The 14,686-nt window shown below is 31.9% G+C and overlaps 1 protein-coding gene across 1 annotated transcript in view; it reads right to left on the bottom strand.

Annotated features, from left to right (window-relative positions):
* LOC100175239 (dynein heavy chain domain-containing protein 1-like) overlaps positions 1-14,686 on the bottom strand; it is a 51,986-nt gene that overhangs the window by 17,704 nt on the left and 19,596 nt on the right. Inside the window, exons 39-65 of the mRNA XM_018811758.2 lie at positions 14,542-14,626; positions 13,558-13,698; positions 12,906-13,168; positions 12,682-12,776; positions 12,182-12,329; positions 11,709-11,832; positions 11,235-11,301; positions 10,726-10,860; positions 10,376-10,520; positions 9,837-10,022; positions 9,075-9,282; positions 8,577-8,713; positions 8,091-8,306; positions 7,269-7,416; positions 6,686-6,833; positions 5,956-6,182; positions 5,415-5,594; positions 4,940-5,041; positions 4,493-4,606; positions 4,104-4,233; positions 3,461-3,625; positions 2,939-3,096; positions 2,367-2,498; positions 1,912-2,020; positions 1,318-1,482; positions 717-827; positions 76-263 (exon numbers count right to left, since the gene is read on the bottom strand). Of these exons, the coding sequence (XP_018667303.2) occupies positions 76-263; positions 717-827; positions 1,318-1,482; positions 1,912-2,020; positions 2,367-2,498; positions 2,939-3,096; positions 3,461-3,625; positions 4,104-4,233; positions 4,493-4,606; positions 4,940-5,041; positions 5,415-5,594; positions 5,956-6,182; positions 6,686-6,833; positions 7,269-7,416; positions 8,091-8,306; positions 8,577-8,713; positions 9,075-9,282; positions 9,837-10,022; positions 10,376-10,520; positions 10,726-10,860; positions 11,235-11,301; positions 11,709-11,832; positions 12,182-12,329; positions 12,682-12,776; positions 12,906-13,168; positions 13,558-13,698; positions 14,542-14,626 (4,027 nt within the window). The remainder of the gene's footprint in view (positions 1-75; positions 264-716; positions 828-1,317; positions 1,483-1,911; positions 2,021-2,366; positions 2,499-2,938; positions 3,097-3,460; positions 3,626-4,103; positions 4,234-4,492; positions 4,607-4,939; positions 5,042-5,414; positions 5,595-5,955; positions 6,183-6,685; positions 6,834-7,268; positions 7,417-8,090; positions 8,307-8,576; positions 8,714-9,074; positions 9,283-9,836; positions 10,023-10,375; positions 10,521-10,725; positions 10,861-11,234; positions 11,302-11,708; positions 11,833-12,181; positions 12,330-12,681; positions 12,777-12,905; positions 13,169-13,557; positions 13,699-14,541; positions 14,627-14,686) is intronic.

Consider the following 14,686-nt stretch of genomic DNA (forward strand, 5'->3'; position numbering starts at 1 on the left):
ACATACAAATCGACCTAAAAGTAAAAAAAAACACATTTTTCGTTGTAAAATAATTAGCAGACCCCCTACACACACCTGCTCCACTGAAATGAGAGGACCTGACAAGTTGGCAGCAACATCTGCATCGTCTATTAATCCCGGCATAAACGTTACTCCAAGTTTTGCTCCTCCTGGACGACTTGGTCTTCCTTGAGGAGAGAGATCAGGTTTTTCAAATGTGATCTCTTGATCTTTAGCTCCAGAGGATGGATGAATGTTGGTTCCTTAAGAGGATTTTTTTATCGTTATATTTTATCGCTAATGAAACAGTTCAGAAAAAAATTAAAATAAACAAAACATACAAATATAAAAGCAAAATTAAAACAGTGGGTGTAACAATTTTAAACTATAAACAAAATTATACAAATATAAAAAAATTAAAACAGTCTTTATAACATTTCTGTACTATAGTTTTAATACCTTATGACCGATTAAAAGTTACCATGTATGTTACATATTAGGTAACAGTTTTTCCGGTATGGTTAATAAATTGGACAAGAACACATATGTATGTTTAGTATACAATACGAGTGCTCTAACCTCTGAACCAGAGTTATTTACACAATGAGAAAGTCTGCCATTACAAATTGACAAAATGCTTAAAAAACATTGTAACCAATAAGCATATCAAACAGAAGATTTCGTTTCATTTTATATTTTAAAGTTATGTAATTTACCAGCAAATTGATTTGTGTAAGCAACTTCCTTCTCACTTTTAGTAGCTGTGGAGGATGTCACTCCTGTTTCACTTGTACTTGATTGGTTTGATGCTGTTCCACTTTCAAATACTGGATGAAAAGGAAAAAATCAAAATTACTAATTTGAATGTAACTTACTTTATCCTTGCATTATCAAAAACGAAAGTCGTTATAAAAAGTCGTCAGTCGTCATACACCTCGTCACAACTTACGAGTTACCAAGTATGTTACTTTGTAGGTGATTATTTATTTTATTTTTTTTTTTCTTTTTTTATTATGAATAGCTGATAAATTGGACAACCCATTAATGACCGTTGGATTAGAGCAATTCCCGTTAAGTTTCTTGCCCAAGGACACATATGCCCACAATGGTAGCATTGACAGTTAAATATTCTCAACTGTGTTCCCATTCCTTGAACAATTTCTTTCTTATTTTGAAAAATTCCTTAAACAATTTCTTTCTTATTTAAAAAAAAAGTTTAGATCAGTTTTAAAAAATGGGTGAAGGTTTATTATATTTTGGTAGATTACAAAAAAAGGAATATTAGAAAAAACCTCTATAATTAATATAAAAACTAACCAGATTCGAGTTCAGTGGTATATCCAGTAACAGCAGATCTTGTGTCGTCATCTTCAGTGACCACAGTGTTAGCATGAGATGCATATTCATCAGCATGTGTGGGGGTAGTCGTTTCACTCATATCTTCATTCATTGAAGACATTGAAGGTATCTTCACATGTGTGGCTGTTGGTAAAGATGCAGTAAGTGGTTAAGTTAAAGTTTTGAATAAATAAACAAATCTGATTCATTTATCTTTAAGAGATTGGGCAATAACAGCCAATTTAAAAAAGTTTTATACTTTTTCTTATTTTGAAAACAGAAGCTTATAAAAAGGGAGCAGGTGCTATCCAAACAGTTGCTAAACTGTTCCTTTTATGACTGGTTTCTCTTATGTTCTTTAACTTTTCCATATAGCTTTTGTTTACTTTTTTATTTTTTCGTTTACATTTTTTTTCATTGTTAAGCTAAGTAAGTTAAGGAACCACTGAATTACAAACGTTTGATGCTGAAAAGGCAAACACTGTATTTTCTTTCTTTTTATAACTTTTTGTGTAGTTTGTTTGGGTTAAATATTTAGGTATTTATTCCAAGGAAAAGTTGTTGCTATCTAACCTGTTGAAGTGCTTGACTTGCTGATAGTTGTTGCCACAGAACCTGAAGTTCTGGATTTGAATTGTTGGAAAGATTCAGAAACTGACTCGTCACTGATGGCTGCCATGTTCTGAAAGCAAAGCAAAACGTAAATTTTTGTTTTAATGTGTTTGTTTTTATCCATATTTGCTTAAGCACAACTTCACAATAGGTCATGTTCAAGCATTGTAGTTGCTATGATTTTTTTAATTAAGCTTCCATATCACAAAAACAAGACATATTTTTATTCTGCTTTTGCTACCAAGCATATCATTATATTAGAAATACATGTCCTAGTAACACAAGTTTACCTTCATAGACAAATAGCAGGTAAATGACATACTAAACACTGGTGCAATAAAACTCGTTTTTGTCAACACAACTATTTCTATTTCCAATGCAAAATATATAGCTTTGATATTAAGGATAAAACACACCTGATTATTACTATCCATATATTCATCGGTAATTGGATTACTAACAGCACTATCAGCACTAACAGTGTCATCGTCTATAATTTCAAGTGAGTTGTCTTGTGCTGATTCTATTCCATCTGATTCTACACGCTGCTGTAAAAGTCATGGTACTTATAGGATTTTGGTAGCAGGTTACTATGAATGTATTATGGCTGTTGTTTCCTTTTTCCTTAATTAATGTGTTTTTCATTTTTATATTGTAAAGGAAAAATTAAAATTAAGTTATATATGCTACTTTTTTATCTTTAAATTATTTTGCCTTTACATGTTAAGGCAATTCCTAACTCATGCATATTTTGTGGAGATTTTCTGGTATCTTTACCAACAAAAAATAGTTTTAAACTTAAAAGAGATATATATTCTCCAAAAAATGAGCATCATTCTATTTTTTAAATAGATACATTGCTTATCAATCTCTAAATCCGACTTAATAAGTAAGCCTCTAATAACATGAGCGTCAGATCAGGGTCACATTACTGCACACAGTTATATTTCTGTACTAAGTAAGATTTTTACAAATTTTAAATATTTACCAAGTTATCACTTTCCTCTCCCATAGAAGATTGTATGTAGTCAGTTGAACTTGAACCAGATGAATAACCAGCTACTGGTGTTGAACCAGCAGATGGTACTGGTGTTTTTATGATGCGAACTTTTTCAACAGCTGGAGAGGAGGGACGCTCGTCTTTGCCTGGAAAATAAAAAAAAACGTATTTTGGTTTTATTTAGGTAAACCAGAAGCTTAAAATATGTTTTGTACCTTAAGTTACTGCTCCAAATTGTTGTATTATCCATTTTTATTAGAAATTTTTTTTTTTCGTTATTGTAAAAATTTGGTAGCAACTCCATTATGAACCATCCATATTAAAAATATTAGGCATTTAATATACACTGTATGTCTTTCTGCTCAAAATAGTCCAAAATATTTATATATTGTCCAATGCCTATAATACATAATGTATTTGTTTTAAAAATTTTGAAATCGTGCTTACACAGACTCCTAATCAAATAAAACAGCTAAATAAAAAAAGGTAAACAAATTAAACACAATGTACCAGTGCAGAAGTGTTTCTTCATCACATCAAACAAAGATCTTGTCATCCAATGTCGGTCGTGGTCATCAATCAAACGATCGTAAAACACTCGACTACATTCATGCAACCATAACCTTACTATGGTTCTCATCATGGCTGGCACTCCACTTGTGTTTGCTTCTCCTCCTGGAAAATAAGTTACAAATTTAACCAAAAGGTGGTCCGTTTTCTATTGGTGATGTCTTGCAGTGAGATATACATATTGTTATGAGATATACGCCTAATTGGATCCAATACTTTAAAGAAAGAAATAGTATTTTAAAAATATCTTAATATTAGACTTCTGGTACAAAAAGTAACTACCAAAGTTACATGGCAAACAAAACATTAGTTTTTCATAAAATGTACATATTGGTTTATCACTTTAAATAAAATTTCTAATAATGAGTGGCAGCCGTATATGAAATATATTTATATTACATGATACTGTTTGTACAGTGAACTATCACACCTTCATTGAATAAGTTTTGTACTTGTGTTTTATCCATAAGAATGTTATAACAACTCCCATTTTACCGATACGTCTGTTTTTTTCTTCAATTTTCTATACTACTTTTCTAGACCTTATCATGGTAATAAATCATATAGTATAAAAACTTCTCACCCCATGCAGCATTGGATCTGTATCTTCCTATTTGTCTTCCTGCTCGTGGCCTTTTCATCTGATTAGCTCCTCCTCTCCTCCGGAGTGGGATCGGACGACCTCGAGCTCTTGGAGTCATCAGGAATAATCCCTGTGAAGAAGAAGTGTTTGTTTTTCTTTTTTTATCGGGAATGAACTATAGTTTTTTGTAATTTTTATTCTGTTATAAAGTAAGCCACTGATTTTCACGAAATATGTCTCTAAAAAGAAGTGTATTTATAAAAAATTAGGAATACGCTTGATAAACAGTTTTACGTTGTTTAACATTAAACTAGTTTGAAAATCACAATTTATATAAACATATCATTAATATCACATGAATTAATGATACATATTCATGAAATAATCACCTGCATGATGTGTGAAATATCATGTAGTGAGAAGATATAGTGAGGTTGCCATGGTGATGGTTTCAAATGGGATCTGATGGTCGAGTAAAGATCAAACGCTCCAGCAATGATGGCCTGTCGTATATTGATAGCAGGTTTTAGCAAATAAAAAATAAAACACGTGTTTAAACTTTTTCATTGATTTTCCAATTATTGCATGATATTTCAAAAAGGAGTTCCCCCGACAAAAAAATGCAATAATATGAATTATTAAATTTCTATGTGCAACCAAACGAAAAAATTTAATCTATGTTATAGAATATAAACAGACTTTATGCAGTCTTGACAACAGATAGCAAATTAAACGCTGGGAAAATGAAACAAAAGAGACAAGCCAAATTTTATGCTATATAATATTAGCAAGGGCAGCAGAAAAAAAAAGATTGTAAGTTTTTATAAATATTACACCTGTGATAGATCATAATGACGAACAAGCGAGTATGCTGGAAACTCTTCAAGCCAGGATTGAACTGCATCATGGTATATGCTTAGTATTGTCTCTTTAGTGGGCTGTAGGAATATAAGTCTATGTATTTTTTGGCCATAAAATAAATCTTTGTATTTTCAGCTATAAAGTAACTGAAGTAACAATAAACTAGCTTTTTTTTATTTGCAGTCGATTATTTCAGCCATAAAATAAATCTATGCATTTTCAGCTGTAAAATAACATAAGTAACAGTAAACTAGTGTTTGTAGTCGGTTAATGGCCAACTACGGCCTAAATCTTTGGTCCATTGGCCTGTCTTAAAGGATCTCATAGATATTATTGCTAAAATAACTTAGTTCTAAAAATACATGGTAATGATACCAGTGAACATTAGAATTGTAATTGGCAATGATTTGTTTAAAAAAAATCTGGTTTGATTCGGATTAAGCCACTTACATTAAGAAAATTCAAAACCACCAGGTTTCTTGTAAGACTTGGAAGCAGAGCTTGTCTTACTTGCCCGGACCCTGAACCCGGTACCCCAGGTGTTTGAGCAGTGCTTATGAATGCAATGTCACGATCTAGTGATTTAAAAAGTAGTCGGTCGTGCTCATATACTCCGTTGATGCAAAGGATCTAAAACATAGTTCATATTTGAAGTAAAACTTATATCTTGTCATTTGATTATTTAACAAAGATAAGCTTTGAAAAAATAAAATAATAATGATAAATTAAAGTTAGTATAAACATGCACAGAATAAAAAACGCAAGATAAAGGCAGTCAAGTAAGTAAAAACGTTTGCAACTCAAACCCATTTACAATATAACAATAACAATAAACTGTTTATTTATTAAAAAATGTCCTATACCTAATCAGTTTTATTATCTATTTACTTGTATAGAATAGAATGTGTCGCAAATATGATTATTCATGACAGATAGATTTTACTTCACGTTGCTATTTTCGAGTGCAGAGTTTGAGTATTGGAATATATACCTGTCTAAACAATTCCAGGGTTGGTTGCACAGAAGGTTGGTTGGTGGCGTCATCTACTACAGAACCCGTGCATGATAAATCGTCGAGGAAAAATATGGTATGGTGGTGTTCGATGGTGCGTGATGCCATCACAGCACTAGGGTGCGCCATTAAGCCAAGGTTATGTTGTTTCAATGTTGGTGAGGCTCTGGTTTCGATAAGCCTCTGGAAGTGAGCGGCAGTCAAACCTAGAAAAATTGTTTGTTTTTATGCTTCAATACTTTCGTAAAAAATACATTTTTTGTTCTGTTTGCTTTCAAACATTCCTGTATACCCTTTGAACCTGGAAAAATGTGACATTTTTGGTGCTTTTTGGTTTTGTGCTTGCATGTATACCCTATATGGTGGATTTGTTAATGCTATCTTATGATGGGCTTATGATGTTTTAACTAAAAAACAACAGTTTAAGCAAATGTGCTTTACAAGTTAAGCAGCAGAAAATAATAACTCACAATAAAGTACCAAGGAAGAATCTATTCCCGCACATTGTTAAAAAACTTAACAAGTATTATGAAAGAATGTTTGAATAAGTTCAGTGCAGAAAACATTAACTCAAAATAAGGTGCTGAGGCAGAATTTATTTTTTAATTTCCAGCCTCACACTAAGTAAAGGATAAATTATACTACACAAACAAAGTCATAGCAATTTTAAATTATTTTTAATTTATTGGTTGATTTAGTTTTCACTCACCAGGTGACATGGAGATTTGCACCAAGTCCATCTCTGGTTTCATCAAACTTTTCACGAGACTTGACTTCCCGCATCCAGGATCACCGACGAGAAGCAAGGACTTCTGGGAGTTAAGGAGGATGGAGGAGAAGTAAGCGTACCTCTCCATCTGATGAGGACATCAAATATTTAATTATCAAAAAATTTTTAGTATATGGTTTCCTTAATAATGTCCATACGTAAAATTGGTTACATTGATTTTTTTATTATTTTGCCCACCAAAAATTTGCATCTGTTATTTAAAATTTTACATCAGTTAATTTTTTGTTCTGCAATACATGTATGTGCACCAAAGTGACTAACTTGATGTAAATATGCAATTACCACAGTGTGACATTGCATGACAAGGAACAATTTAGACCTAATTTGGCTTATTATGAAGCTTAAGGGTACCAAATATATTTATTATGTCCAATGTCCGACACAAAAACATGGCAAATGCATTTCCAAAAACAGAATATACAAAGTACAGCTCATATCACTTGAAACCCTTTTAAAACACCTCTATAAATATTTCTACATGCGACAGAGCATTGTCCTCTACCTGATGCACTGGTATATAAGATGAACCATTCTGCAAAACAACTCGTGATCTCAGGTCAATCTTATCTTCCCATAAACTGAACCGACCAAATTCTTCATCCACAAAATAATCGAACACAGTATCGTATGGGGGGAATTCCAAGTCATGTCTGGATAAATTTATACAGTTGAAGTATATTTATTAAGTTAATGAATGATAAAGAATATAAAGAGTTAGTATATCTTGTATTGCAGTTTCGAAATCCTAAAATAAAATATATATATTACGCATTGAGGTATTAAGTTAATGAATAGAGCACATAGAGTGGATAAAGTATTTATCAAAAATGAAGCTGTGTTTCCATGTTTGTGTTTTAACTCTTACCCCAATAACACAGAAAATAAAAACAGTAACATTCTATATCGATTAGGTCCCACTGTGCGGCATCAAGTGAAGTAGGGTGTAAACAATGTTGCTGTTTTAATGAATGAATAAATAAATGAAATTCATTTTGTCTTTTCAGTCAGGATAACGAAGAACAGAGTTTACAAAAGCGAAACGGCAGGCAGTAACGGTTAAAAAACAGTTGTTAAAACAGGCTTATTGATAAAATAGATAAAAATATTGTTTTGGATAAAAGGCGTGACAGTTACACCCTACAGACGATACCATGTGAAAATTAAATAAATAGCATTTAATTAAGCATATTAAAGTTTTAATTAGAAGAATAGTTTATCGCATTATTAGGGTAGGAGTTAAAAAAAATATGGAAACAAACATGGTAACAGTAAAAAGGCATACTACCTAAAAAACAGCTAACACATCAAAAGCGAAAAAAAACACCTTGATTTCCTGATTGCATCTCTCATAAAAAGATCAAAATTTTGCATCTCGTTTTCCGTAAGATGTCCCCCAAATGACCAAACGAACGCAAATCCGAATAAATTAATAGATATTTGGTGATTTGTGTCGGGAACAACTTCATCCAAGCGTGACCGGACACTTCCTCTTGTCACGGTTGACTGAGTCTCATCCTTAGTATTCGCCGAACTCGATTTTCTAAATTTTTTAAATTTATTCAAATTATATAGATTTTATAACAAATAGAGTTTCAGCTAAATGAAGTTTCCAAAACTGTTAACCTTGTCTTCTATATGGAACTAGAAAATTTGCATGTATTTCAGCACCTAATTTGAAAAGTGGCTTTTCTGGTCAAAAGCTTATCTGGTTAGCATTGGTAATAATACTGCTTATGTTTATTTTTATCAGAAGATAAATTTCAAATATTCGTTTTAGGCTGATAGCACCAGTAGAAGAAAAATTATTCACCTGTTCATTGTGACATCATCATTGTCATTGTTTTGTGCAAGAAGATATCTTCTCATGGAGTGAGAGTCGAGACAGGATGAGAGAATGGAGAAGAAGGAAGTTATTTCATGGATGCCTGATGCTCTTGCGTGTTTGCCCTGTAATATTGGTAACATCAGAGCATTTTTTGGTTAATAATGTTAATACTAACTTATTAAATGTCAAGTTTAAAAGTTTTAGCATTTGTTGTGTATGTTCGTAATATATCAATTTTGTAAATAAACAAATGGGCTGCACACAGATACAAAGGATACAGGGGTACAATTTCCCCTTAATAATTGGCAAAACCTTGTTTACTTGATACACAATAAATTCTATTAGAAAATGAATTCATTAAAAAAAAAATACTTGCAGTTAAATAAACACATTTAGTTTGGGAAAATTGGATTTTTTCTCCATGGCATGATTTAAAGATATAATCTCAATTTAAAATATAATTTAAAAACAAGTTGAACAAACCCTCTGTGCGTTGTCCAACCCAGCAGTAAGCACACTTCCATTTCTTTGTTCAAGAAACTTGAGAATGGTTGGGACAAGATCTTCAATGAGTTCATTCCATACTTTAACTGTGTGTCTTGTGACAGCATATAGATTGTATGCATTTTCCAACCAAGATGATGCAATATTTCTCCAGTTATCAACAACAGTGCAATGCAATATTGAACATCTAAAAATAATAAACAGTTAATAATATTAAAAAAAAAAAAATGTTGAGACTATTTAAGGTTTAAATTTAAGGAATAAATTTTAATGAACAATTACTTTGTCAAACTTAGCTAATTCCGCAAACACATGTAAGTTACCAAGGTTATAATGTATAACTGTTGTATTATAAATATTGTAGTAATATGCCAACTCTGGCATAAATCCTAGACTTTTACACAGATTTTTCTGTAGAACCTCACCCATATAAAATGGAATTCTATCGTTAATTGGTAGAGTGGTAGAGCATTGCAGGCCAAAAAAAACTGAGATTTATGTCATAATTTGTTAGTTACAAACAACAAGAAAATTAAATGTAAAGTACAACTTCAATACATTTAATTTAAAAAAAAGACAGGATATGGAGATAAACAGTCGTTAAAACACACAGTTAAACTACACCTAGCGGACAAATAAGCCATTTATGCCTAAATATTTTTTCAAGTTAAACTTCTAATAGAAACAAATAGGGGTCATTTAAAAATAACTTTAAATAAAGAATGTAATCTCCTATCTAACCTAGATAGCACAGCTGGTGATGCAGATGATATATCTGCACATTCAAATAAAACACTTGTTGTTTTAGGTAGAGTAAGACTTTCCATATTACTCATATGAACACGATGGTTATCATCCAATAAACAGTTGAGACTATCCGTCCAGTTTGAGTTGATAGATCCATCAAACACAATCCATTTCTGTAACCTGTAGTTAAATAACAAGGTAAGACATCAGAATAAAAGGTAGGACACAAAATTTAACATTTTTTCAACTTCGAACGAACTTATACAAAAATTCTGGTTAGTCATTTTTGAACTAAATGAGCCCGTATTTGGAGTTCTATAACCAGTATTTGAAATTTGTGACGTAAAAAGTTATGCAAAAAGCTGCAAACAATAGTGTTACCACAATGCCAAGATAGGAGAATGCATTTTAAATTTATTTCAAAAAAAGTGGGAAAAACTTTTTTAAAAAATTACGGTTCGTCTTTTTTTAAACTGGATTGTGTGGTCTTATATAACTACAAGCTTGATTGTAATAAAGCAAAACTGACATACTTTGGAAATTTAATTTTTGCATCTTTTTCATCTTTCTCAGCCCCAGCAGAAGGTTGCAAACCTTCTTCCTTTTTCTCTTTTCCTGCGTTCTTTTTATTCTCTTTGTGAATTATAGTGCAATCCTTCAACATTTTCACTATAAGACCTGAGAAAAAAATATAACAAAAACATAACCTTTGTTATTAATGGCATTTAACAAACCAAACACAGATATACTTTAGTTTCATATAATAATATTCTTTTTAAACAACTAAAAGAAAGGATTTAGCAGCAAAACGCCAGTCGTTCAAACACACTATATTGGTAAACACTACTTAAGAAAGACTATTTGGTGTTTTATGTTTCCCCACCTTGCTTCCAAACATTGGCATCGGTATCAAAATACCCGAACAAGTCAGATATTTTTGAAGCATTAGGGAACAATACTGTAACGTCTACTCTTGAATATTCATCCTTCAAGTTGAGCAAATTATGTGAAGTTTCACCTGCAATTTAATAAAAGTTAATGCAAAACATTGGTAGTGTGTTCTCTTATGAATACTTGAATTATTTTTTACTTTATAACCTGAACCTACTTTTTATTACACATTTTTTCAACATCTTGTCTTGCTAAAGTAGCAGAGTTTTGTAAAAATAACAAACCCCATTAACTTATGTAGGCAATAATACTTTCATAGTAATCACATTTTTTTTGCAATCCAGAACACACATATTTTATTGCAATCCAGAAATAAAGTAGCTATCCAGAACATTTATGGAATAAAAGCATGCAAGATAACCTATATGTATATATTTTATACTAAAAAATATGAAAATAGAAATGTGTTCATAAAAGTGTAATATGCTATATATATATTACCGTGAGCAGTGAATACATCAGAGAATGAAGTTACGCTCGTTGTAGAATAAGCTCTTTCTTGTTTCTCCTGGAATTAAAACAATACTAGATTTCCATATATACAATTTGTAATGAATGTGAATGTAACTAACTTTATCCTCGCGAAGCCGGGAACGATGGTTGTTATAACACAGGTGTTTATATACCTCGTGCCAGCCTCAGAGCTACCACGTATGTTACTTTGTGGGTGATTATTTTTTCATTTAATTATGTGTGGCTGATAATTTGGACAACCTATTAGTGACCACTGGGTTTGAGCAATTGCCGTTAAGCGACTAGCCCAAGGACACATCAGCCCACAGTGGTAGCAGCGTCAAGCCTTGATCCCATTACCTCTGGGTTACATGCAGGCCTGCTAACCACTTTGCCACAGCTCAGGATATGTATTTCAGTATACACATTATACACAAGTGGAAATGTTAAACGGAAAATTACCAGTAAATTTCCAGAACTTGTCATAGTAGCATCAGTGGTTGCACCATCTCTCACTCCATCATTTAAATTATCTGCTTTTTCCAACTGGTGTGTGCATAATACATTGAGTGCTTTGGACAGAATCCTAATGTATTGACAACATTTTTAAAAACTTTACAAAAATATATTTTATTTCAACTATGTATGGTACATATGATATCTGTGTTATACCTTACCAAGTTTTTCAGCCATGTGTGGATAAAAATGCGATACTAATGATAGAACATAAAGTTATTTTTTTAGGTTAAAACTATTTTTTTAAGTTTTAATGCAAAATGATTGTTGTATTACATTATTCAACCAATTTTTGAAAAAATATTTTAATACTTTATTTTTTATTTTTTTATGACCAAAATTTAACTTTTTTTAAATTCTTTTAAACATTTTATAAAACTTTTTTGCAATTCTGTACCACATTAAATTACCAACCGTACCTGTACATGGTTGTTTTACCAGAACCAGCAGCACCAGCCATAACCACACACTGGTTAAGTCTTATCATGGTGTGTAATTCACATATTTTATTAATCCATTCATTTGTTGGTTTCAAACCATCAGTTATCATCTGCTGTTTTATTTCAGCTGAAAGTTTGAAAATAATTGAAAAATCTTGCAATGCCTGTATATACGTTTATATACACTACATTTTTTAAACTTAAATATAACCGGTTTATTTACAAAATAAAAATTCTTTATTTACATATTTTTTATAAACTTAAATATACCTGCTTTTAAAAAAATAAAAAAATGCGTTTTTGAAGGAATATAATTTTTTTTTAAAGGTTTAAAAATTAAGCAGTCCAAATGTGATCAATTTTATTTTAGTTACCAACGTTTCCCCCTTAACAAGAATAAAACAAGAATGTTAATAAAGTTGTTTTTACCAATGTTTTAAACAATAATGTGAAATGTATTTCTTTACCAATGAACTCACCAGCGAGTTTTAAATCTTTCTGTCCTGTTGAAGGTCTGGAACTCATTGGGAAAATATTTCTCAAGTTTTCCTTGAATTTTGAAACAGCAAATGCACTGCAAGGTAAATGAATAGACTTAAGTTCTCGCAAAATGTGATAAAAAACACACAAAGTTCAAAACCTGACCTACACCATAGGCATGCCACCCCATTAATATTACAGATTAGAAAATTACACCAATTACCTTCCTAATTTTGGATTAAAAATAATAAAAATTGCGTTCACGACAGCCAACTCTTCATTATGATTCGATAAAACCATCTCTGATCTTCTGCTGGACCTTCCTATGCTTGTGGAGGAAGATGTTGCGGAAGGTGTTCTTGCTCCGAGAAGATCCGGTTCGTTCACTGACTCCGCTCTGCTCCTCTGATGTGACTTTAGGCTGCAGTTGATAAGAGATGCGGTGGAGATGATGGACTTCATTGTAGAAAGGTCAATGTTTGCAACCTAGTGTGAGTAATGCAGGAATAACTTAAAATAAATATTTTTTATAAGCAATAGGTGAAAAATAGTAATTGAAATTCGCACCACTGCCAGCATAAGAGAATTAACAGCACACAAAAAAATCCCCCCCCCAAAAAAAAAATGAACAACAAAGTTACGTATGTGGTAACTCAGGTAAACCATATTTTAACAACCGTCTTTGGCTTATCTCGTGAGAATAAATAAGTTAACAACTGTTGTTTTACCGTTACTACCTGTCTTTTCGCTTTTGTAAACTATCCTGTTCCTTGTTATTGTGACCGAAGAGATGATATGAATTTCGTTTATTCAAGTTACATTCATTCATTTTATTTAATTGAAAAAACAAAAACAAAGCAGATACATTCACATACCTTAGTAGCAGAAAAGTCAATTGCAGATCCTTTGCTTGGACAACTTATATGATCAGAGTTAGCTTGTATGAGTTGGTACATGAGGTGTAGTTTGTGGGATAAGTTGATAAAGTCAGCAAATCCCGCAGCTTGTAACCAAACCTGGGAATATTGGATATTATTTAGTTGTGTGTAATTTAAGAATATTTTAAAAGTAACTTAAACTAGTGCTCTTCAACCTTTTATGGGTTGGTGAACCCCTAAAGTTGTTGCGTCGAACTCATGCACCCCTGATTGCTTTAACGTAAAACTAATGAAGTTTCACAATTCCTAGTGATGCAAGATATAGAATTCATATAAAAAAAATGTAGGAAAATGGCTAAATTGGTTAAAAAAGTTTAAAATGAAAAAATATTGCTGAAAATTGTTGAAGTTTGTGATGCACCCTTGTATACCTTTTTGCACTGGTGCACCCCTGGCATATTTTGGTGCACTCTAGGGTGCGCCGTGCACACCGGTTGAAGAGCACTGACTTAAACAACTGTTATAATGCAGTTATAAATATACAACTGAATTCCTGATTAATACAAACATTTTACTCCCTTTGAATTGCTTGGACATTATCTAGTTCCGTACAATAAACATACATAATGTGCGTTTAAATGCATTGGGTGCAGTGCTGCTTTCAAAAAGGGTAAATACACATGAAAAAACACATTTAGTAATGTAAATCAAAATCAGACGTGTATAATTGTTGATCTGGTGGGTATATTTCTATAGTACTACTGGTGGTTGGACTTGATTTTTGTTGGTTACGTTTTCGTAGCACCAGATCATTACTGTTTATTACTATACAAGTATCATTTAACTTATAAACATCAAATCAGGGTCAGATTCGCAGATTCCCGAAACTATTTACTTATATATAAAGGCATGCATAAAACATAAATATGTCACGCTTGTGGTGCAATTTAGAGCAACCATGTCACACAATACATAAGATACCTCAATCAATTTCTGAATGTCTGGTTTAATCAAGCAAGCAGGTCGGTACATGAGACGTAAACTATCTGGTAGCTCAGGGAAAGATCTGGAATATATGATACAAATTATAAGGTATGTGCAATGGCTTGGTCAATTTTATTCAGTG

Source organism: Ciona intestinalis, chromosome 4 (assembly GCF_000224145.3).
Source record: "Ciona intestinalis chromosome 4, KH, whole genome shotgun sequence".
NCBI lineage: Eukaryota > Metazoa > Chordata > Ascidiacea > Phlebobranchia > Cionidae > Ciona > Ciona intestinalis.